The sequence below is a fragment of the Alternaria ethzedia genome (assembly GCF_023757985.1).
Source record: "Alternaria ethzedia strain BMP 0044 chromosome Unknown scaffold_8, whole genome shotgun sequence".
NCBI classification, from domain to species: Eukaryota; Fungi; Ascomycota; class Dothideomycetes; order Pleosporales; family Pleosporaceae; genus Alternaria; species Alternaria ethzedia.
The window spans coordinates 237,105-261,144 of NW_026056201.1; the positions used below are offsets into that span (position 1 = coordinate 237,105).

Below are 24,040 nucleotides of genomic sequence, written 5' to 3' on the forward strand. Positions count from 1 at the left end.
CATGGCGAGAAAGCCGGTCGTGAAGACTGGCGGTAAACACGGGCTTTATAGCCTCCTTGTTCAGAAAGGACCCAATGCTGATGCATTACGCACCTTCCTTGAAAAAGATGGTTATGAACGTCTCGATACTCCCACGCCCGAGGACAAAGAGCTTTCAGTAAGTTCGAATGAGCTCAGCTAATTCGTATGTTCCACGCGTGTCTCGCTAACCCCTCCCAGAAGCTTCGAATAACAATGAGTCGAGTCAATTCCGATGGAAAGTGTAGCGAAGTCAACATCGTGGAAACAGCGATGACTCCGGTTCTCGAAGCGCTACTGCCCTCATCGACCTCTCTGAGCAACCTTATCACCTGGGATCGCGCCTATTCTGTCTTTCCACATGAGACATTCATAGACAAGAGGGGTTATCTTTTACGACACCCCACAAAAATGACCACTTCCGAATGGGTCGACACAGAATCGTTAGGCCTCGACGTGTTCCCTCTGAAACGTCAAGACGCCTTAGATGAGAAAGAAAGGAACACCCTGCTCTCCCAGCGTCGTGTCGGAGATACCAGTAGCTGGGTCATCGCACTCAACACTTCTGGACTACATTCCGTACCGCCGTATCCCAATTACCTGGTCGAGTCTGCTACGTTCAGGCTAACCATGTACGGCGCGTTGGACCGCGGCTTGTTCAGCCACTACTACGTCGATGTCTCTATCGTCAGTGCGCCCTCACTAAGACACCAGTATATCCTTCCTCGTGGCATCGCCTATCAGCTCGATATCTTTTTCAGAAATCTTACGATAGTGTCTTTATATCGCCTACCGACAGCTCAACAACCTCAGCGACTGGGCCAGATATTCGCCGGTCTGCATCTGGGCCTCGAGTCACCACGAATGGCGCTGATTGAAGGGTTTGTACCGCCCGAAGGATCGAATTGGAAGTATCATGATGATGAAATGGTCCGGTATCTGAAGAAGGAGTACCCCGAGCTAGAGTATGGGCTACAAGCTACAGGCCTCTGAGTGTCGACAATGTGCGAATCTGGCCTTGTGAAATGTGCGGCACGGGCCAGCCGCTGTTACTGGTGCTTGCGGAGTCTGTCTTCTTCTTATTCCCATAGTTGGCAGCTGTTAAAACTCAACGAATATGACGTCCATGGTGTGATGCCCTTGCTCCGCGTGTGATTCTTGTCCAGTCGGTGTCTTCTAAAGCGAGTGTCGTTGCATGCGGGCGCGCGATGGTGTGGGTGAGTCGTACTGGGATGAAAGGCGATGGTTATAGCGAGGACACTCCTGCAGCTGCGGGATGGAGACAAGATCGCCAAGGAGCTAGCCCGACCCAGCGTCATAAGGTCATCTACGACGCAAGCAGCACTCGAAGTCTCCTAATTCATCATCACTCAACAGATCGATTGGTAGGCGCATTGCTGTTAATACATCATGGTGTGTTGATGATCTGCGCAAAGCAAGGAGGAGCCCTTCGTGATGTTGGTCAATCACGCTAGTCTGCTCTTGGTTTCCGCCCCAACCGTCTGCGGGTGCACTCTATTGGACTTGGATCGATGCAGGAACAGTGCGACGCGAGAAGATAATAGTATGGCTGGGGTAACCAAAACCTTGTATCTTGCTTCTTAACGATCCAGTCTTTGCTTGATCACCCGGATACTATAATGCAAATCTCAGTATGAAAAGAGCCCCATGGACTTCAAGCAAGCACTACGCCGCATAGCAGGAACGTGAGAGCATAGGAGGGAAACAGAATTGAAGATCAGACGAACAATCCAATGGCGAGCCGCATATGCTGAGACCAAACTTCCGGCGGTTATGCACAGTGGCTGCGCTCCAGTGAGAGGGTAAGTCGTGAGATTGAGCCCCTTGCAGAGCAACGAATACATCATAACACAGCAAGGATGAAGAATACACATTATTGCGACCACTTCAGTCCTTTCTTCTCGTCATCCGCCTCTTCTCTTCTCGTCAAATCAAACCTAAATACCATCCGCGAGCACCCATGGCATCCACAAACCGCACCTGCTACAACCGCGACGGCAGCCCAATAACCGATATATCCTACCAACCCTGCCTCAGCGACCCTGACCGCGACTCTTTCTGCTGCGGCACCAATCATCAAGGCGCGGGCCAAACAAACGTCGCAGACGATGTATGCGAAAGCAACGGACTGTGTCAAAATTACGAAGCTTTCGATGGAACGAATGCGAACGTGAAGTTATGGTGGCGAAATGGGTGTACGGATCCGACGTGGCAGAGCGCGGAGTGCTTGGGGAGTGTTTGTAATAATAGTACGGTGAGTGAAGTACTCTATGCTGGACCGTGGGTGGTGCTGATGGGCTGTAGTGGCAGGACGAGAACGCGCCGGTGAGGAAGTGTGGGGAGAATAGTTGGTGCTGTGGGAATCCGAGCTGTTGTAGTGATGAAACGAAGCGGTTTACCCTGGCAGCGACCGTGGGCGAGACTGAATCTTCGACTTCGTCATCGACATTGACATCCGCAACATCCGCGCCGACATCAAATGCTTCAGCATCATCGAACGCGAGCACATCAACACCCGTCCCACACTCATCACCAAGCAACAGCGCAGATCCAGCCTCCTCAAGATCAGACAACTCGACCACGTCGCAAGCGCTCAGTGTTGGTGCGCGCGCAGGAATCGGCGTCGGTGCAGGATCGATAGCTATATTGGTAGTACTCGTTACTCTGTTAGCATGGAAGCTGAAGAAGAAAAGACGCCAGGAGCAGGCTGCTACCGTGGAGCTGCCGCCCAGCGCTATCGACGAGAAAAATCTGGAAGCGCAACACTATCCTTCGGTGGCGCCCAGCGAACTGTATGGCGGGAATGCAGCCGTAGAGATGGGATGTAGGGAGCCAGTAGAGCTAGCAGGAACGCCGGGACGTCCGTATGGTCGCGATGATCCGAAGGTCGTCCTGCAGCCGTGAGAGTGGCATGGAGTTGTAATCGCATCACTTGATAACTTGCGCACGGCTATCTCACGTCAGTCAGAGTATAAGCAAGATCAAGGCGCAGAATGTCTAAATGAAACCAATGCATTTCGTTTACAAGCGCAGAATGAAATTGATGAGACCCTAAAATACACGCCGTCAAATGGATCGCAAGTGCACCTCGACCGATGCCATTATTTACCACCTCGCTTCCCAACTTCGAAGCCCTCGTTGTCCGTCCGTTCGAATAATACATGGAGACGTGAGACATGCCGCGCATGTGGGTATTGCGCGTCATATGCGTAGATTGCTGAACGACTTTGCGTATCGATGCCGTTGCTTGAGTGTTGCAGTTTTGTATTGTCGTATCTGCAATCGAACGTGCGTAATCGTCTAGCAGTGAGCGTCGCTAGCCTTGGAGTTCATGAGCAGGGCAACAATGAGTCCGTAAAGACCTGGCATATGTTAGTGCGAGCTTCTTGTTGAGTTTCGAGCGACGTACCCAGAACTTCGGCGAAAATGAGAATCAAGATCATTCCGACGAACAACCTGGGCTGTTGGGCAGTTCCTCGTACACCAGCATCACCGACAATACCGATGGCGAAACCAGCGGCCATACCGGACAGACCGACGGCGAGACCGGCACCGAGCTGGATGAAGTTGGCGAAGAGCGAAGACTCTTGCGAGAGACCGTTGGAAATCAGGACGGACACGACGAGACCGTAGATACCAATAATACCCGCCATGACAACGGGGATAATGTCTGAAGTGTGTTAGTTGCGTGCTGGACATTGCGACATCTGGCGAGCGGTTCATCACGTACTCTTGACGATCAGGTCAGGGCGGAGGACACCCATGGCTGACACACCAACACCGGCCTTCGCGGTTCCGTAGGCCGCGCCAAAGCAGGCGAACACGATAGCTGACGTGCAGCCCATCGCGCCGAAGAAGGGCTAGTTGTTCATTAGCTATGACGATGGACGGGTCGACGCGGTGCTGTCGCGTCGGGAGGCGAAGCGGAGGTTGGTCCGAGGACTTACAGCATAGACGGGGCTGCATCCATTATGTTAGCTATTGTACGTATAAGGTGATGACGAAGAAGCTCCTCCGATGCTCATGTAACAGTCGCATGCCCAGCTTATCTCCAGAGAGGCAAGCTGGAGCTATCTGCATGCTCAACAAGGGAGCTCCGTGTTCACTCACCAAAGTTCGGAGACCATCTTTGCGGTGATGTATGTATTCGACGAGACGTCTAGAAGGGTGTCGAGATCTTTATTGAGATGGACGGGAGTCGTGGATGCGGCGACGGGGGCGGATGTGATGTCGAGGAGTGGTGACGATGGTTGGCGAAGAGCTGGACGTCGCTCGGGTTTGCCCTATACCTAGTTCGTCACTAGCGCCACACGTGAGGTGTGCCAAGTAATAATCCTAGCAGCTCTACGAACTTTTTGATTTTCCCAAGCTTCCAAATTACCACAACCTTCACCACAATTCAACCCGGGCGAGCAAGCAGTGTAAGTCGCATAGCTATCTCTCTCTCTGTCTCGAATTTGACACTCGTCGCCTACCGACACTGTTATCGTTCACACGAGCTTCGGTCGCATACCTACACTCTCGTCGCATACTAACACCCTATAGGAATCCTCTTTCGGACGAGCTTTAGCAGTGAACCCTACCATCCACCCCATCGCATCTCAACCTCCAACAAAATGGCCGAAGATAACAGCGCCGCCTGGCCCCAAGCCGACCAGGCTCTCTCCCAGGAGATCCTTGACCTCGTCCAACAGGCTACCCACTACCGTAAGTTGCTGTGCGAACTCCATGCGAGACAAATACTGATTTCGCATAGGCCAACTTAAGAAGGGCGCCAACGAGGCCACGAAGACCCTCAACCGTGGTATCAGCGAGTTGATCATCCTCGCGGCCGACACCTCCCCGCTCGCTATCCTCCTCCACTTGCCTCTTCTCTGCGAGGACAAGAACGTTCCCTACGTCTACGTCCCCTCCAAGATGGCTCTCGGCCGCGCCTGCGGTGTCGCCAGGCCCGTCATCGCGGCTAGCATCACGACCAACGAGGCTTCCGACCTCATGGGCCAGATCCGCACCCTCAAGGACAAGGTCGAGCGCCTCCAGATCTAGACTGATCTATGCGATCGCTACATGCGCAAGAGAGAATGCAAGAGTTGGAAACTGGTTTCGCAATACTGGAAGGTTTACGTAGCGACAAGATGGCAGGGGCCTGGGATGGAATACGCCCATGGTCTCTGTACGTAGACCGAGAATGAAATGCCGAGCGCAAGTCGGCATCGACTCTGCCAAATCTGAAATACTCATCTATATATTCCTTTATGCTATTGGAGTGCGCGATCTTCTCATTGATGCTACGTCTAGGTACCACTTCGAGCCACACTCATAGAGCGGACTTGATATACTGTCGTAGATGGTCTTCACAACAGAACGAAACCGGACCGTAGTGTTCGCGCGCACGATGCAAGCCCAAAAATTGCGCTTTTCCCAAGCCTTTATACGTCGTCTCACAACCATCAACCCCACACTCAATGATACTCAGCGCCGGTGAGCTCGTTGATGAGTCTGTGAGCGACCCTTGACTGCCACCTGCCTCTCCTCCTTCATCACTATTCTCCGGATCTTCGTTATCCTCTTGGTCTTCGCTGACGTGTGCAGGCACCGCAAACAGCGACAGTTCTTCCAGGTGTTTGCCCACGTGACGCCGCAACATCGTCAACGAAGAGACTTCAGCCAGACACAGCACACAGGTTGCCTTGGCAGTCATACTACGGTGCCTCTCACAGCTACGAACGAGTTGTCCAACACGATCTCCAGTTGCAAGCGACGGATGCTCATGCGCGATGTGTTCCCGGAGACTAGAAGAAGACTGGAACGGCTTATCGCAACCATCGACGCACTGCCACCATTTTCGATGCATCTGAGTTTCATGACGGAACCACTCGTGTCTTGATTCGTATGTCCGGTCGGGCATTTCACAATCTTCCACGGTGCATAACTGCGGGTTGTTAGTCGGTCACACTGGAACGTCATGAGCAACTCACATATGGTTGCAGGTCTCGGTAGACATGCTTCTGCCAGGCTTTGACATGTCGAACTGCAGTGTAGCGGAAGCATAGTTTGCATACGAAAGGCTCGCCGCCACGGCCTTCCATCGGCAAGGGCGGTGGACGTAACTTCTCCGGATCATGACCGGAGGATGCATAAGAAGTGACAGACTGCGTTTCATCGTATTCGTCTTCCTCTTCAAGATCGGCAATATTGACGCTAGCCTTCACAGCTGGTGGCAAGGAAGATGCTACTGTACTCTCCACTTCACGATGCGCTCCCATGTCTGGAAGCGTGCCTCTTCTTGTTAAGCCTTGCTTGTACTTCTTCGAGTGATCATCGCGGTAACGTAGGTATTGTCGGCGACGCGAGATGGCTTTGCCTAGCCGGGCCGTGAGATACTCTGGCGCCTTGGGAAATTTTCCACGGACATGAGCGATGTCGAACGGTTCGTAATAAGCCGTATCTATGTGCGCGGATTCTTTGAATTGATCATGCGGAGCTGGATTTCGAATGGCGACTGACAGCCGCATGAGGCAGGCATTCGTCTCTTTCAGTTCAGCTGCAAGTTGGGCAAGCTCCGTTGTATCCGGCTTTTGAAGGCCATTGGCACTATCTTCCTCCGTATCTGACTCCGAATCAGACATATCTTCCCAGGATGGTCGCTGGCCCGTCACTATCTCCAACACCTCGTTCAGGACAGCCTTCATACCCTGGACAAGCTGAATAACTTGGTCACGTATGTGAGATGCTTCACGAAGCTTGTAGCCGAGAGAGCCTCTTCCCGTACGATGCGCACCTACATTCGACGACCATAGCCTGAATCCACCAAAGATATCTTTCAGGGTAGCTAGCGGGAGCTTGGCCTTTATGCTTGATTGGGCGCTTGAAAGCTTGTTGCACACTGCTTGGAAGTCCCTTAGGCAGTAGTGGACATTGAGTGCTAACAAAGAAAGATCGTCGGGTTTCGTGACTTCCTCACGGGAAGATGCCGCTGCGACGAGCACTTCAGCTGCTTGGGTCGCCATGTTCGATGCTTCGACCTGATGCGATACTCCACGTATGCTCGATTGTCAAGGATAAGTCGAGGGCTATTCCAGGACATACAACCGGATGATCGTTCGGAAGTGTGTGGAGTTGCTACCAGCCAACTGTGATCGTCGAAGGTCTCTGTGGGGTGTGGTCCCTGCGGGTGACGTTCCGCGGATGTTTCGCGGTACTCGAAAGATCAAAAGTCAGGCATCAGAGCGGTCCTGAATAGATTTGATATAACGCGAAGAGGAAAATCATGAGAGAGTCGATAGTTTCCGTTGAGAAGCGTCCAGCCTGAGAGCTTCCGGATAATGTTGCTGCACGACGAACGTGGAAGTGGGGGCCACGTTTGCGGGCACCCATGTGCAGCGCAGACTTGGACCGGCACAGCTGACCTCCACTGTCAATGACAACATCGATCTGGATCAGCAAGAAACAGTTGAGCAGCTTCACAAACCCTTTCGCTTCCGTTGGACTTATCGCGCGAGTTGCTTGCTCACCACAATGTCGGGCCTCGAGGTCGCTGGCATTGTGCTTGGAGCGTTGCCGCTTATCATCTCAGCCTTGGAGCACTATGCGCAGGGTGTCAACACAGCCAAACGATTCTGGCACTTCAAATCCGAAGTGAGATTCTTGTTACTTCGAATCAACTCGGAGAAGGCCACATTTGTCAACACCCTTGAGCATCTCCTTACAGGAATCGTCAGGATTGATAGAATGGCAGGAATGTTGGCGAATGTAGGCGGTGAAGAGTGGCAAGACGAGTCCATCGAACAGTGTTTGAAAGATAGGTTACGCGGCGCGTATGAGGTGTACTTGGCCAATGTGCAGGGAATGGCAGGAGCGCTACAAAAGATTATGGACAAACTAGCGCTGGCACCTGACGGCAAGGTAAGTCATTATTCCTCTTTTCTCATACCTAGTGCGGCGACTATGGCATTGCGTTCTTGTCGACGCACAGACTACAAAGCAAATGCGTCCGAACCGACTTGATCCACTTCTTCGCCGTTTGTTTACTGGCCCAGTCGTCAGTCCGCCTCAGCAATGTGCTATTCACGAAGAACACGAACTGACTTGGATTAGCCTCCTTTCTCAGACCTCAAGCTGTTCAAGAAAGAGTTCAACAGACTGAAGTTTGGGCTCAGCAAATCGGAATACATAGAACAACTCAACGATCTGACAACGCACAACCAGTATCTGTCCAGCCTCACCAAGCAGTCTCTCGAACTGGAACCGTCGCGCACAAAATCCAAATCAAACCAGTGTCCCAACTTTCGTGTCTTACAAGAGTATGCACGCTCCTTGTACGAAACTCTAAAGTCGGGTCTGCGATGCGGTTGCAGCGGTCATGCAGTCAAATTGCGATTGGAAAGTCGAAATCAGAAACTGCAGCAAGGATATGATGCGCTGGATCATACGCCATTTCGTGTGGTATTCACAAACGAAACTGTGACGGCGTCACCGCAACCGATATCATGCAACTATTGGAAATGGACTGAAGCGGACATCCGGTACATCGCCGACCAGCCCGACAAAAAGCCACCCCCGCCATACATGCATAGAGCTCTCACTTCGCCCAAGCTCCCGAAAACGGTCAGATTCATGCAGACTGAGTCTCGATCGAGCAGCAGCAGCACCATCACGCTTGTCGAAAACTCAAGTACATCTGGTATGAGTTCCACACCAACGCATATAGAAGACTTGTGTAAAGCAGTCGGAGCGCTTGGCGATGCAAAACACAACCTATGTATTGGCTACTTGATCGACGATGACAAGCGAAAACACGGAATCTATCCACTGGAGGCGTCGAGCGGCTCTGATCAGCAAAAATGGGTAGCGTACTCATTGCGGCAAGTGCTTACCAAGCACACTAATATCGGGCGGCCACTGAGACTCCAGGATAAGCTTCGAATTGCAGTAGACTTGGCGTCGAGTGTACTCCAACTCTACAGGACACCGTGGCTGGATGAGCACTGGAGTGACAACGACGTATATTTTATTCATCGTCCAGGTGTACCATTGTCTGCACTCTACGATCATCCGTTCGTTTATCGCAATTTGTCATCGGCATGCACGATCCAGCCACATGACACCCAACGAGCAGTCGCAAAAGTCATACGAAACCAGACACTTTACACGCTCGGTCTAGTGCTCATCGAGCTTATCTATGGCAACCCAATCGAAGAGCTGCAAATTCCCCAAGACCAAGATTGCGCAGGTACGCCAGGTGTCACGTGGTGCACGGCTGAAAGACTACTTGATGAAGATATCGAGTTCAATGCTCCCACACATTACGTGGAAGCGGTCAGGCGATGTATTCGATGCGATTTCAATCGAAAAGAATCCAGTCTTGACGATGAGGCTTTCCAACAGGCAGTCTTTGAAGGGGTGGTGGCGCCCCTGGAGAAGACACTTCAGCATTTTCTGCGTGGCGATTGATGAGATCTACCTAGCCTTTAGGGGTTCTCAGAATATGCAAACCCAGCGCGGGCAGGAGACTGATCATTGAACCATGCCACGTGACGTTCGTACTTCTCACTCTGGAGAAACAACGAGAGCGGACAAAAGGAGAAAAAGAAGGTCGGGTGGTTCTGGTCAGGCTAGATGGCTGAAATGATGCACAAGACTGCGGAGAAGTATTGGCACGACATGGTTTCTCTCGCATTTCTCCGGAGTGGCTCTTGAATAGGCGTTCAGGTCGGGCTAGATCGCTCAAATGACGCAAAGAGCTGCGGAGTAATATGGGCATGGTATGATTTTGAACACATTAGTTCTTGGAAAGACGTGCTGGTCAAACATCTCGGTACCACCTACCCCGCTCAACACCACCGTCTCCATCTTTTCCCAGGGGTAGCGTGTTCCCCGTGGGGATCTTCCCCGGATTCCATGTCACCTAATTCGACTTTCGTAGTCACGATTTCACATGTCGTTGCCCATGCTGTCAACCGATTGGTGGCGGACATAAGCTCTGGCTAGTATCTTGGTATTTCCGACGTTCTCGCCGGAATTCATGGATGTTTCCAAGGCTCGAACAGGCCAGACCCACTCATGGCCTTCATTTCAGAGAGGAACGCAGTCGAGAGTGGAGCTTTCGTGGTTCCTGACAATCAAAATAAGCTTTCGCATTCGTCTATAGGACCCGACGCAGCGGGCGCTAAATTCGACACCGAGGCTCCGAGCTTGCGTATGAATGGCCGTACCTGTCCGATGGTAGAATTTGGCCGTCACGACCAATCGGCATGCCTTTAGTCGGGCTCGTAAATAGAAGGCAACCAATCGGCCAGTCGTTAGTCGACCATGCTCGTGTAGCTTTCGAGATGCTCATGTGACGACATGAACGGAATTTGACACCTAAGGCCAGAGGTTGTTGTTTAGGTGTTTGAACAGGAAGGGGAGAGATGGACATATAAGGGGAATGTTCTTGCGCACATTAAGACATCGCTATCATCACATTCTCTCACGCATCGCATCCCATTCACTCCAACATGAGGACTTCTGCCATCAAGGCCGCGCTTTTTGCGCTCGTCGGACTCACTGCTGCCGCTCCCAGACCTGGTCTACTTGGTTCACTCCTTGGAGCTGGAGGCAGCGCTCCCATCCCTCCCTCTGATGATCCATTCTATACACCGCCTGCTGGCTTCGAGTCTGCAAAACCTGGTGCTATCTTGAGAAGCCGACCAGTACCCAGCGCCCTCTCGCTGTTTCAAACCATTCCTCTCAACTTGAAGGGTGCCTGGCAACTGCTCTACAGGACCACTGACTCGCTCGGAAACCCGGTGGCCACAGTCACTACGGTGATGGTGCCAAAGAACGCGGATTCAAAGAAGCTGCTCTCTTACCAGGTCGCTGAAGACAGCGGTGGTGAGATCAACTGCGCACCGTCTTACACTCTTCAAACCAAGTCCAACACCACATATGCCGGAACCGGAGGCATTGAAGCCGCCCTCATTGCTGCCTCGCTCAACCAAGGCTGGATTGTCAACTCGCCAGACTGGGAGGGACCCAAGTCCACTTTCGTCGCTGGATTTCAAGCAGGTTACGCAACTCTCGATGGCATTCGTGCGGCGCTCGCTTCCGGCGCCACCACCGGCGTCGACTCTTCTGCAAAGGTCCAGATGTGGGGATATAGTGGAGGCGCTTTGGCTTCCGAATGGGCCGCCGAACTCCAAGCCAACTATGCCCCAGAGATCCCCTTTGTTGGCATGGCCATCGGCGGTGTGACTCCCAATGTCGAAAATGTTTTCAACACCATCAACAAGGGACTCTTCGCTGGTCTCAGTGCTGCCGGCTTCTTGGGCTTGGGAAACGCGTATCCTGATTTCGGAAAGTATGTCCAAGACAGCCTCAAGCCAGAGAAGGCTGATGCTTTCAACCAAGCTGGTCGCCAGTGCTTCTACGCCGACGTGAAGACGTACGCGGGACAGGATATCTTCACGTACTTCAAGCAAGGACAGGCGATCTTCGATGGTATGTACCCCCCGTGAGAAACATTAATCCTGACGATGACACTGACTTACAAATCTTCACAGACCCTATCGCGGAAAACACCATCAGGACTGGAGCGACCATGGGTCTTCACGGCACTCCATCCATGCCGATCTTCGTATACAAGGCCGTGAAGGATGAGATCTCGCCAATCGCTGACACTGATGCGCTCGTAGACCAGTTCTGCAAGGCGGGCGTTTCCATCACATACGTCCGAGACTCTTTCGGCGAGCACTTCACCCAGGCTGCCACTAGCACCGGTGATGTCCTCAACTACCTCACCGACAGGTTCAACGGTGTTCCCATCTCGGGCTGCAGCATCCGCAACGAGTTCTTGGATCTTCTGGATGCTGGCTCGCCTGGAAAGCTTGGTATTTCGCTTGTCATGGTTCTTTTGAACGCTTTGGGTGTTCCGCTTGGTCCTAACCACTTCTAGTGGTAGGCTATGAGCTGTATGAGGATGAAAGTGGGTGTACATGGTTGTGGTATCTTCTGTAGCTAGCGGTAAGACTCATTTGTAGGATCGCTCGCTAGTTTCTCGCAGCTTAGTAGCTGTAGAGCCTTTTATCAATGTTAAGAGAGCGAATTCCTAGCAACACCTGGTTCCGTTCCAAATTGTTTCAGTGCACTGTTCGCCCGATTACGGTGAGCGTTGAGAGGATTGACGGTCTCTCGTTGACGCACATCTGTTTATCGAGAATAGTGCGCTACCGACTAGATGTTGGCTTCCAGTGATGAGAGTCTGCATGCCACCAGCTTCCGTCCCTAGCTCTCTAGCAGCATCCAAAGCCTTCTCTACGCTTAGTTCGTAAACTATGCGGCTATCCTGGTGGTATCTCGACCATATCTCGCCGAACGCCTGTTGCAAAGCATCTTCCGACTCATCAACCACAGCTGTGTCGCAGTTAGCGGGCGAGCTTTATAAGCACAAAGAGGAATTTACCTGCTGGAGAGTCCAAGTCCTGCTGTGGATCGTAAAGAGTGAAGATGACATGATCGATGTGAATAGGGCTGAGGGCAGCGGCCAGTCGTTCGAGGACTAGTTTCGCATCTCTTTGTTTCGATATTTGGCTGAAGACCAAGATGCGTACGGGAGATGCACTAATAGCGTCAGTGATTAGCGGGGATATGTGGCCCGGCTGGTCACGCACTTCTCTCCCTGGGAGTTCTCGATGAACCATTCCGCTGCTTTGCTAACGCTCATCTCGTTGTGCGCACCGTCCAGAAACCAGCTTAACACCCCATCGACAATGATTTGAAAGCGCCCAGGCCATGAGAATTGGCTTATAGCCTGCGAAACATCCACATCTGATAATAACGGAAGGTCTTTGGGAGCTCTATATCCGAGAAAACAGCGTACAGCAGCAAGCGCAACCGAACAATTCGTACGCTGAACATCTGGCTTCAACTGCGGCATGTCTATTGGAAGGTCCGGATCGTTTCCGATAGAGTGGATGTTGATGCCTTTCTCCGATGCGCGATTCCGGAGAATATCAGCAGCGGAGGGTTCCTGGGGGGACGAGAAAGCATAGGCCCCGCGCTTGAAGATTCCTGATTTATGCCAGGCGATGTCTTCGATAGTGGGTCCTAACTGCTGGACGTGGTCCATGCCAAGGGCGGTTATCACGGTTGCGACAGGATGTTCTATCACGTTCGTAGCATCATATTCGCCTCCGTGGTGAGTCTCGAGTACTGCTGCCTCTACGCCTTCTTTGATAAACGCGTGGAACGATACTAAGGCGAGGAGCTGGAGATAGCGAGGTAACCTCTCAGGCTCTTGAGACAGGATACCCCACACTTCAAAGAAGTACATTGCGAAGAGGTCTCTATTGATGGGTTTGAAGTTGATACGAATCCTCTCCTCAGGGTAGATGAGATGTGGTGAAGTGTATAGACCTGTCTTGGCTGGCCATCCGGTTCTTTCTCCGTAAGCCCGGAGAAAAGATTCGATGAATGCGCAGGTGCTGCCTTTGCCCTTGGTGCCGGCGACGTGAATGATGTTGAGGTCGTCAATTTCGGCAGTCTTTCTTTGTCAGTACAGCTCCAGAGACTGCTTACGAGACATACCGAGTGACCGATCTGCTGTAGCCATTGTTTCATTCCGACTATACTCGGTGTACCCTTCAGTTCAGATTTCCCTTTCCTATCAGTGACACGGCCAGTATTCGGTGGTTCGCTTGCAGCACTGATACTCGGTCTCACTGGGCGTCGTCGGCTGTGAAGAATGGCGATAGCGTGCTGCACTGCATTAGCACGTCGGGCGATAGTTATACCACTGAATTCCACCTTGTAACTTCTGTCAACAGGACGTGAAGGCATCACTTCGCTCATTGTCAGACTTCTTTAGCGGTACAACTAACCCTTTGTGATGAGGATGATCGTGATAGGCTTTATAGTGTCGTGTTCGCAACGGTGAGCGAGTTGCCCCCACGTTCGCCCTCTGATTTCCTCCCTTGAAGCGACTGTTTGGCATCGTTTGTGTCGTTGAATTGAGGAAGTCACGGGTGACTCCTCATCGTTTGGGCCGTCCTACGGGCCATCGTCACAAATTGCTCCCTCAGCGATCTTAGCGCGTCTCCGTACAACCACAGCACGGCCCGCAATAATTTCTCCAACTTCCAGCTGCCTACTGATGAATCATTCAACATCGTCATCAATTTGTACAAGCCCGAGGCTCACACGATCGGAAATGACTGCAGCATCTCTTTTGTATTCACATTCGGCAATCCAGACAACGTGCAGCCTTTCTCATCTGTCGTCACGGGTGCGTTGACCAAGGCCGTGGAGCGATCCAAGACAACCAAGACGGGACCCTACTATGGAGGCAACTGAGGTCAAATGGATGAAGGTTGCGTTCTACAAGACTACGAGTTCGAGTATGTTGTCTACGCTTATCCCCAGACGAGCAAGATATTGCTGACGGTCGAACCGGAAGGACGCCCCGAGCTCGCTGCGATTCAAAGTAAGCTTTCGTGGAGTACGCAATGTGACTCGAAGTGTGGTGCATTTTGTGGGTCGGCTAACGGGATCATTGTGGACTACATGGTGGGAATTGTTGGGCTTCCGCCTGTGGCAGCTATCACCTGCTCATTCTGTTAGACACCTCATCTCCTGGTTGTCAAACTATAAGTTCGGATAGGAGAGAGCTTTGGCTAAGAGCAGCAGTTTGTCTCATCAGAACCCAGGTAGCGAGTCAGTGCGTGCTTATGGCTTTGTTCCCTTCGGAAGTCCACTGCCGTTACAGAGAAGTTTTGCCGTATGGACGAAAAGGTTGAGTACGTACAGAAAGGCAACTTATCGCTAGCGTTAAGATCGCGCATTCATTATCGATAATCAAAACCCCCTGCGCAGCATAGACAATGGTGGTGAAGTTAATGCAGGCAATACACGGGCGTGGGCGAGAGATTATGTGGGGAAGAGGCATAAATAACCACGCCGTCGTGGATTAAAGCCTGAGGCATCCACATTTAGCAGCGAGGTCCCAATTCGGTCCTGGGTAGCGTCTTAATTTGCGAGAACCGGCCGTGATTGGATTGTGCCTGTCGTCTTGAGCGGTGGAGACGTTGCGCTAGTTAGCTGCAGGCAATTTCAGGGTCCGTTAGAGTCCTGTCCGGCGCTGATCAGGGAACATGGCGGCTGGAGAGGTGTGGCGAGCGAGGATGCCGGGCGTGGTGATGACAGTTTAATGTGTAGGGAGTGTCTATGGGGCGGCTGTGCAGCAAACAGAGGACATTGTATTGTTTGCATGGCAGGGTGGCGGCATTGTTGGGAGCCCTTGCCTATGGAGGCGGTCGCGACTGCCCCAGATCGATAGCGGCAATCTCGGCGGCAGGTACCAAGTTACTACCAACGTCGCGGCCCCTCCCTCCTCTGTCGTCGCAGGGCAGCAGCATCGTGACGGTCCTCGTGCACTGCTCTGACTCTCCGGGCTCCAACAGAGTCGTCCTCGCACACTATCTGTCGCTCTTATTTGTCGCTGCACACCTTGGCCGCCGCCAGCCAGTCAGCGCGCGCTCAAAGTCAGTTTCCGGCGGCTGAAACGCTGCAAGGTCCAGCGTGCGTCCACCGCCCAGAGCAACACGGGCACCACGCTATTCCCCTGCGCTCCCTAGTTCCACCTCGGCCTCTCCAGTCCATACTCTCTAGGCGTGAGCGCAGACTATGTATACTCGCTGCCCGCCGCCATGACTGCCTCAAATCTCTCGCCGCCGCTGAGTGTGAATGAGGATCTGCAGCACGACGATCTTGTCCAACGCCTGAAGTCCATGCCCACCGCGAGCGCCCATACAGGCCCGATACCTCTCAAGAGCCCGAAGAAGGCACCGGCTCCTACAAAGCCCGCTGCAGAAGACGCATCCTGCTCACGCCCAAGCCCGCCCTCTGCCGCCGCCATGGGAGAAAGCAACACGCTCGCCCGCCAGCTCAGCAACGCGTCCGACGACAGCATGACCTCGCGTCGGCCCTCTACACCACGCTCCCAGACAGACCCCCAGCCTGACACGCTCACGTCTCTGGCAGCACTCACCACCCGGCCACGGAACCGCTCGCCCTACTCGCGCTCTCACCTCCGCTCCCAGAGCGGGTCTGCGTTGCCGAATGCGCCGCCTATGACACGGGCCCATTCGTTGCCTACAGTCATGCAACCCTCTGGCAATCTGATGCTCTCGCCTGCCCCGATGCCGCTCGCCCGCCCGGCTTCTCCTCTGCGCTCCCCCAAGCGGACCCGCAGCCCACGGGCACTGGAGCCACGGCCGCACTCAGTAGGAACCATGGAGCGGTACGGCTCGGGTATTCGTCCAGCCTCCATCGGCTCTTTTGAGGGCGTACCGAGCGTGTGCGACATATCAGAAGACGCCGAACTGGAACTCACGCCGCGCGTTGGCACCACCGTGTCGAGCCTCCACAGCAGCACAGGCTCGCTCTCCCGGCGACGCCGACCAGCTTCACCGCTCTACCAGGTCACTGTACCCTTTGGCGCACCACCCACGAGCACGCCCTCTGTCAGCACGCCCACCTCCACTGCCTCCTCACCGCTCCTCGCACCTTCCAGGTTCAACGAGAACTACCCCATGTCCCATGCCTCTTCGTCCGTGCCATCCACCCCGACCTCGATGCGCTCCCGCAGCCCTTCCATCTCGTCTCTCGAGACCATCGAAGACAGCCCAGACGCAGAAGAAGAAGCCATAGAGGCTGATCGCCTGCGGCGGCTCAAGGCTGCGGCGGACCGTGAAGACGGCGGAGATGCCAGGAGGTCCAGCCTAGACGTGCCTGAAAGCCGTGGGCGCAGTCTCGGCTTCGGCAAGCGCGACTCACGGAAGAGATGGAGTGTCTGCGGAGCTGAGCGACGCGTCGACCTGGACCTCGACACTATATGGGAGGACTGAATAAACGACACATGAGTACTTCCTTTTCAGTACTGTCAGCGTCATTGCATTTTCAAGTATGCGACTTTGAGCGTACGGAGTTTTGGGGTTTGATTTCGGCGTACGGTTGGTCCTGCACTTTTTCCTTCTCATATTATGATCGTCATCCAACACGGCTTGGACCAATGCCGGGATGGAACGAAGATGCACCTCTCTTTCACGCATATGGTATGATACATTTCAACGACACGACACATGGTCGCAGCATGATACCCTCTTCAGGAACTCTAGTTTTGCGCAACAGCACTGAGGCTATCCTATAGTATGACTGCATTTAGTAACCTGCAATACAATACCAATTTGATCAAGCCTACTGTTTACTCATCCGTTGACCTTTGCCCCTAGTGTCTAGTTTTGCCAACTACTGCCGCTTTGGGCAGTCGGAGCAGTCGGCCAATGACATCACACTGGCAGCTGGAGCTGAAGCTTCCTAGTGGGGTTGAACGCGACTGCCCCTCGACGCGAACGACGTATTTATACCAGGTCAGCTCCTTCTCAAAACGAAGACCCAAATCATCTGTCAAACAAACACCGCCAACATGATCAATCTCGGAATCATCGGAACCAATTGGATCACGCACTCCTTCGTGGAAGCTGCACACGCAACAGGCAAATACAACCTCTCCGCCGTCTACTCGCGCAAAGAAGAGACCGCGAAAGAATTCGCATCCAAATACTCCGACAAGCAAATCACCACATTCACCGACCTGAATGCATTTGCCCAAGATAAGATCGACACGGTCTACATCGCCAGCCCCAACATCCTACACTACGAGCAAGCCAAGCAGCTACTCAACGCCGGCAAGAATGTCATCCTCGAGAAGCCATCCTGCAGCACCGTCGCCGAACTCGACGAGCTCTTTGCACTAGCAAAGTCGAAGAAGGTTGTCCTAGTCGAAGCCTTCCGCCACATCCAAGAAGCAAACTTCAAGCTGCTGAAATCCAAGATCTCAGACCTGGGCCCACTCTACGGCGCATCCATAACCTTTGCGCAGTACAGCAGCCGCTACGAGAAAGTACTTCAAGGCGAGGTCCCCAACATCTTTAATCTCGAGATGGGCGGTGGTGCGCTCGTAGACTTGGGCGTATACTGCGTCGCAGCCGCCATCGACCTCTTCGGTGCACCCACCTCATCGCAATATTTCCCCGTGAAGATCGTCACAGGCGCTGACGGCGGCGGCCGTCTCATCCTCAGTTACCCCACTTTCACAGTGCATCTCTGCCACAGCAAGATCTACAACTCCGACGCCCCGTCTGAGATTTACGGAGAGAAGGGCACGTTGATCGTACCTACCATTACGGATATCGACAAAATCACCTTCTGGGACCCGAAGAAGAAGACGAGGGAGGATGTGCCGGGTGTGAAGGAGCCCGAGAAGCTTAATTTGGTGGAGGAGGCGAGGGAGTTTGCGAGATGTATTGAGGAAAAGGATGAGGAGGCATTGGCAAAGTTGGAGAGGCATAGTAGGGATACGTTGGCGGTTATGGAGAAGGTGAGACATGATAACGGTCTCACGTTTCCAGGGGGCAAGTAGATGTGTGTTTGGGTCAGGCAAGGAGTGGTAGATGGAAGTAGTGGCATACATAGATCTGCAGATGATCAATTGGATGTTCCTTCTTTCCATCCTTCGTTCATAGGCCGCTTGCTTCCACCGGTGGACATGAGAAAGCAAGTCAAGGCTGGGGTAATTGGTGTGGTTGATCAAGTGGGAACAGCATCATCTGCGTAAGCGCACTGAAACGTGCTCTGGGTATGGTAGATGATCGACATGGGAATCACGACATTTGCATGTGACCGCTTTGACCATTCCTTCTTCTCGTCCCTGCTTAGACTGCATGTTTCCACCGGTGAACATGGGGAAGGTAAGACGAAGTCAAGACAGTTAGTATGATAGGCTGGAATAGGAATAGTACCATCTGCATGCGCTTTCTCAGGTTTGCTTCTTTGACTGGGCGGGGGAGGAGCGGTGGGGGAGGCGACATTTCTCGTTCTTCGTTGGTAGACTGCCTGGTTCTGCCGATGAACATGCCGCTTTCGGCATCATGATTGAAACGGGAATAGTAACATCTGCATATGAACAAATTGAACATTCCTTTTCCCCTGCATGCTTCAATTGGTGAAGGTAGTTGGAGTAGTAGATGAAACAGTACTAGCAAAATCCGCATGTGATCACTTTCAGCATTACTTCTTCTCTTCCTTCGCTCCTAGATCGCTCACTCCCATCGGTGAAGACGGAAACTAAGAGCCAGCTAGGAGAATTGCCATGGTGTTCGAAATGGGAAACAGTAACATCCGCATGTGATCACTTCTCACATTCCTTCTTTCTCCCCCAGCTTCCTTCGTTTGTAGGCTACATGCTTCCGTCGGTTAATATTACTCCAGCTGGATAGCCGTAGTATACCAAGATACACGTCCCGGTCTGCAGGAGGTTTTGTGTAATGCTGATCGGCTGTATCGGTGAGCTAGCCCTGGAGAAGATCTGATAAGCTGGGGATAGGGGTGGGGCGAGGCTGCACGGCATACTGGAGTAGATCATCGCACATGTGGCATGTGCGCCTGGGGATCTGACAGGGTAGGGGTAGGAAGCAAGGCTCTATTGGGAGTCACTTGATACGCATTGAATGCGAAGTTGTCACAAAGAAGCAGTATGCATATCATGATCAATCGACGCCTTGATCATTGTATGATGCGATCACCTGGTGCGAGATAGTCTCCAATGATCGTAGGGGGTACCATTGGAACTTGCATCGTGTATGGGATGACTACATGATGCAAATATCGTGAGTGGCTCGTCGCTCTGCGTTATCGTAGTGCCAGTGGACAGATTCGTCACATGCTGGATTCGTATCATCACACATAGTGGTTGCGCAAAGTGTATGTTGTAGTGAATGAATCTTCATCATTGAATTGAACCGGGCTGTTTTCGCTGTCTAAGCTACTACCATACCCGTCCCTTCTCCTCAAAATGCTCTCCGTAGAATAGAATCTCGTACAACGAGTTTTGTCGACTCTGACAAGTCGGCAGAATCGAAACCATCTCCCATCCCATCGCGCGATTCCTTCCAAGTTGAAGTAGCGACTTCGGTATCATAATCGTATCGGTGTTCGTAATCGTACATGTGTTGGGTATTCTGCTCTCCTGCTGCCTATCGACTCGACAAAAAAGAGGGTGTCGATGTCGCACTCAGTCCCTTTGCCGCTCAAGTGTGTGTTGTGCGTTATGAGGGTAGCGGGGGAAGAGGTCGGTTTGGTGGTGGGCCCGGGCAGGGAGGAAGCGTTGTCAAGTATTTTGATGGCATGTTGATGATGTGTGTGGTGGTTGTTTGGTTGGCGAGGTTGTGAGACCTCAGTGTGTGATGTATGGTTTGGCTGCTGTATAGATAACAGTTGGAAAAATCGTTGAGGTGTGGGTGAGACTTGTAGAAGATGTAGAGAGGTTGTTGAATCAGATAAGCTGATGAGAGTGATAAAAGCTGATGGTTGGATGGCGATCATCTACAAGGGAAAAGTACCCTCCATATATACACACGCACCCCTACACGTCCTCAACACCAATCAAGGGGTTAAACCTGAACCCCCCAGTTCCAAAAGAATAGCGCATCGTCGCAATCAACGAACGATGAGAAAAGCACCGCCGATCGCCCGTAACGATCAGCATCCCATACCCACCGTAGTTCCATCAGAAGCAACGCGTCCGTATTGGGATTGGCCCCACCACCATCAGCGACAAACGTTAGCCAGGTTCAGGGTGTCTGCTTCCGCGGGAAACTGACCAGACTACGCCTGCTCGGTACCTTACAACGAGATGTGACGACAGGGAAACAAGGTTCAAGACCCTACTTCCCCCTCGGGGCGACTAGCATGCTGCTTTTTCTTTTCGCGAGCAGAGCTAGGAGTTTGAGAGGCACCGAGCGGAGAGAGAGGTGACTAGAAGCTTGCTTTTTCCCCATCTAGCGCGCTTTTTCGATGGAACGGGAAAGACGAAGAGAGGGCCAAACGGGGGTTATGTGCTCAATACAGCTGTCAGTGCGAGCAAGCGTCTCGACTGGTCTGTCTCCACGTGCTTTCATGCTGTCTCAGACTGCGGGTGGCGTGGACGGTGGAGAGCTGTTGAATCTTACTTCACCGCGATGCTGCATCGAGATTTCAGCCTCGCCCGCCACGCCTTTTCCAAAAGGAACAGCCACACCCTCTGCCACGCAGCGAGGTGTTTCGATGCAAAACGGTCCAGACGCGTTCTTTCCTACACAGGGCGTCTGATCTGGGCGAGTAGGAAACGTTCTCGTCGGTACCGAGCTGGACTCAACAGTAACCCGTAGCCTGTGGCTAAATCTCCGCGCCTTGATTGTCAGCACAAAAACGTCTCAGCTCGTCCTTGTCTTCCTTCTTGATGATCAGGCCATCATCGATTCATCGATGGGAGAGGGTACAGGCTCGCTTCGCCTAGGGTCTTGGGCGCAAAACTTTCAGCCCTTTCTTCCTCCCTCTTACGCCGAACCTTCCTCTGGCAATAGTCCCTGCGTCTCTTTGTACGGATATCATGCCATGTCCCCTCTTTCGTCGGTCACTCCGAAATTTTACTGTCTTAGTCTTCGTTCTTGGCGTATTTACACGAAGACTAATCACGTCCGTATAGGCCCGACAAGTTTGGTCGTGGTAGAGATTGCGCGACGAGCAGACTGGTGGAAGTTACTCAAGCGCATGTATTTTAGCACCCGTGAGCTTATTTAGTGATGCTGGTGGCTTCACGCGCCGAGTGAGCCGTTGAAACAGGGCGGATGGGAGTGAACGTGGTGGGGAATGGTGGTTCCGCAATGTTCAGGCTGAAAGAAATGATGTGAGGCTTAGCGCATATCCAAGTGTACCAAAAGTCGACCCCCGTCGACCAATCGTCTCGAGACTAGCAAACCTAGCTGATGACCGTCTCCCGCGGATCTGGCATATCTGACATCTGACGTGCCCGCGCATTTCTTGTCCGCCTTACTGCACGTGAAGAACTGTTCATGTGCACTGGCCATGTAGATGCCTTCGCCACTTGGGCCTCAAGATAGCCTGTCAACTCTTTTTAGATCTAGAACTAGGTGTAAGCGACCTTGCTCCGCGGGGTACACGTGGGTCGCCTGTCCCAATGTCGCAGAATGGCAGCCGTTCAAGACTCGCTTCGGGAGCGAGTCGACCGCTGCGACATCGTGTTGTGGATGCCGATGGTGCGAGATCCGACGCTGCCGCCCCGGCAGACTTCCCACGATCTGGGACGCCGAAGAGTCGTCATATCGCAAAAACACTGCTTTACCAAGCAGTGCCCCTCCTCTCCCTTCGAGGGCCCCACCAGGGGGTAACAGGCTATGTGTCGCGTTGCTGCATACATGGTACAGTCTTTTACCAAGCAGATCGTACGCTCGATAGCGTATTCTACTGCTTTAGGTGTTGATTCTAATCTGTCAACAATAAGCTCTCGTAGACACGCCATGCGACAAAAAGCCTGGCATCCCCTGATACCCCTCAGATGAGCCTCAACGCGACCAGACACAAGCGCTTTGTCAGTCTATAGTTTGTACGCGACCACAGGCCCGCCTCCCCGTTAGCTTTACAGCTGCTCCGGGTACTACGAGGGCTTACGTTCCGCATAGCTTCCGCCACCCGTTGGTGTCGTGGTGGCTCATGGTGGGAAATGCGGTGAGCTCACCCCATTATCACGCGAAGAGACCTAGAGTCTGGAATTCGGTGGCTGAAAGCTGTTGAAGTGGACGTTGGGACCGCAAGTGCTAGCTCGTTTCAGTTGCGAGAATTGACCCGATTGCGCTACTCTGTGATTCGACCATTCGACAATCAGCTCATTGGTGGCTTTCCAGTTAGGAGGTCTCATCGATATGGGGTGCTGGGATATCGTCGCGTTATCCGATCGCCCGTACCGTCTACCCAGGTTGTAGTGAACGCAAGCTTAAGCCTAGAGGGCCAATCATTAAAGGGGTCTGCTTGGCGTGGTCTTATCGACAACAGAGAGCAAAGCCGCCGGGGAACTTAGTGGGGCCGGCTTTGGTCACCTCCATCGTGAACCCATTTCCTGAGTAGCCGAGTATAACCGTAGTAGTGATAAGTGTAGTGTTCGGCTGCTTGTAACCAGAAAGCCAAACTCGCTCATTCGTTCACAAAAGGACCGATGTGAAGAATTGGTCGTACGATAGTCGCGTGAACACATCGCGATAGTGCCAAGCGATCCTCGCTCAAAGCCTTGATGTCATTCATCTCTTGCATCTTTGCATCTAATCAACCTCAAGTCCTTGCTAGTTGCTTGATAGTAGAAGGTTCGACGGGCCCAAACTCCAAGGTACCTCTTGCTGTCGATACTGGGGTAATCCCGCATTCGATAGTTGGCTGACAGTTTAGACGGGTGGAATTTCATACCATATCAGTACGATTTGATGTACGATGAGGTGTCAACGCACATTCGAACGACGATACTGGCGGAGTTTGACGACATGGCGGCCATGGTTCACGTGAAAAGTGGATTATGGCGTAACTCAACCATACTGTGCAATAAAGACGATAGTCGTTGCATCCAGCTAGCATGATGAGTTGTCAGCAGGATTAGACAGCTGCAGCCTGCACAAGCCCAGCACGTGTTGTGTAAGAAGAGGATGACGCGTGGTCAGTAGATCTACAGCACTATCAGCCTACCCGACCAAAATTTGAAATACCAGAGTTGATGGTGACTAGGTTCCACCGTGTCGAGGGGTAAATACTATCCTGGTAATGCCGAGACTCGTGCTCCGTATCAACGCTTGCTCCCTCCGTATGCGTATTTCCGGAGCTCTGGGTATAATCGCGTAAACTGCTGAAGTGAGTATAGCGTTCTCACGTAGTGAGTAGCGAGTGGTTCATATGGTGGAGTCTGGACAACGGAAGGCAGGCTAACGATGAGCTTCGCCGTCAACGGCGCAAAGATGCGGGCCGCGCTTGCCTGCAAAGCACATGTCAAAATCCGAGGCCTAAATCGACGTGCGGTTGCTGACTGTGTCTGTTAGGCGCCCGACGACATGATTCACGAAAGACGCTCCGAGCGAGACGGACGACTCAT

The 24,040-nt window shown here is 52.7% G+C and overlaps 8 protein-coding genes across 8 annotated transcripts; 6 read left to right on the plus strand and 2 right to left on the minus strand.

The window, feature by feature from the left end:
• Positions 1–429: 429 nt before the first annotated feature.
• Positions 430–1,011, plus strand: J4E87_004296 (uncharacterized protein; the record flags this gene model as incomplete). The annotated part of the gene is made up of 1 exon (XM_049375918.1): positions 430–1,011. The coding sequence occupies one exon, from the start codon at positions 430–432 to the stop codon at positions 1,009–1,011; it is 582 nt and encodes a 193-aa protein (XP_049234127.1).
• Positions 1,012–3,339: 2,328 nt separating this feature from the next.
• VMA3 (H(+)-transporting V0 sector ATPase subunit c) lies at positions 3,340–3,884 on the minus strand (the record flags this gene model as incomplete). Its single annotated transcript, XM_049375919.1, has 3 exons — positions 3,340–3,401; positions 3,449–3,709; positions 3,770–3,884. 3 exons carry the CDS (start codon positions 3,882–3,884, stop codon positions 3,340–3,342), a joined length of 438 nt encoding a protein of 145 aa, XP_049234128.1.
• A 771-nt stretch (positions 3,885–4,655) lies between these two features.
• On the plus strand, positions 4,656–5,085 carry SNU13_1 (RNA binding protein snu13; the record flags this gene model as incomplete). The annotated part of the gene is made up of 2 exons (XM_049375920.1): positions 4,656–4,746; positions 4,796–5,085. 2 exons carry the CDS (start codon positions 4,656–4,658, stop codon positions 5,083–5,085), a joined length of 381 nt encoding a protein of 126 aa, XP_049234129.1.
• Positions 5,086–7,557: 2,472 nt separating this feature from the next.
• J4E87_004299 (uncharacterized protein) lies at positions 7,558–9,492 on the plus strand (the record flags this gene model as incomplete). The annotated part of the gene is made up of 2 exons (XM_049375921.1): positions 7,558–7,944; positions 8,137–9,492. 2 exons carry the CDS (start codon positions 7,558–7,560, stop codon positions 9,490–9,492), a joined length of 1,743 nt encoding a protein of 580 aa, XP_049234130.1.
• Positions 9,493–10,538: 1,046 nt separating this feature from the next.
• J4E87_004300 (uncharacterized protein) lies at positions 10,539–11,974 on the plus strand (the record flags this gene model as incomplete). The annotated part of the gene is made up of 2 exons (XM_049375922.1): positions 10,539–11,520; positions 11,583–11,974. The coding sequence occupies 2 exons, from the start codon at positions 10,539–10,541 to the stop codon at positions 11,972–11,974; spliced, it is 1,374 nt and encodes a 457-aa protein (XP_049234131.1).
• A 204-nt stretch (positions 11,975–12,178) lies between these two features.
• On the minus strand, positions 12,179–13,630 carry J4E87_004301 (uncharacterized protein; the record flags this gene model as incomplete). The annotated part of the gene is given in 4 exon segments (XM_049375923.1): positions 12,179–12,432; positions 12,482–12,639; positions 12,690–13,565; positions 13,578–13,630. The coding sequence occupies 4 exon segments, from the start codon at positions 13,628–13,630 to the stop codon at positions 12,179–12,181; spliced, it is 1,341 nt and encodes a 446-aa protein (XP_049234132.1).
• A 2,092-nt stretch (positions 13,631–15,722) lies between these two features.
• On the plus strand, positions 15,723–16,922 carry J4E87_004302 (uncharacterized protein; the record flags this gene model as incomplete). Its single annotated transcript, XM_049375924.1, has 1 exon — positions 15,723–16,922. One exon carries the CDS (start codon positions 15,723–15,725, stop codon positions 16,920–16,922), a length of 1,200 nt encoding a protein of 399 aa, XP_049234133.1.
• A 578-nt stretch (positions 16,923–17,500) lies between these two features.
• Positions 17,501–18,496, plus strand: J4E87_004303 (uncharacterized protein; the record flags this gene model as incomplete). The annotated part of the gene is made up of 1 exon (XM_049375925.1): positions 17,501–18,496. One exon carries the CDS (start codon positions 17,501–17,503, stop codon positions 18,494–18,496), a length of 996 nt encoding a protein of 331 aa, XP_049234134.1.
• Positions 18,497–24,040: the final 5,544 nt, after the last annotated feature.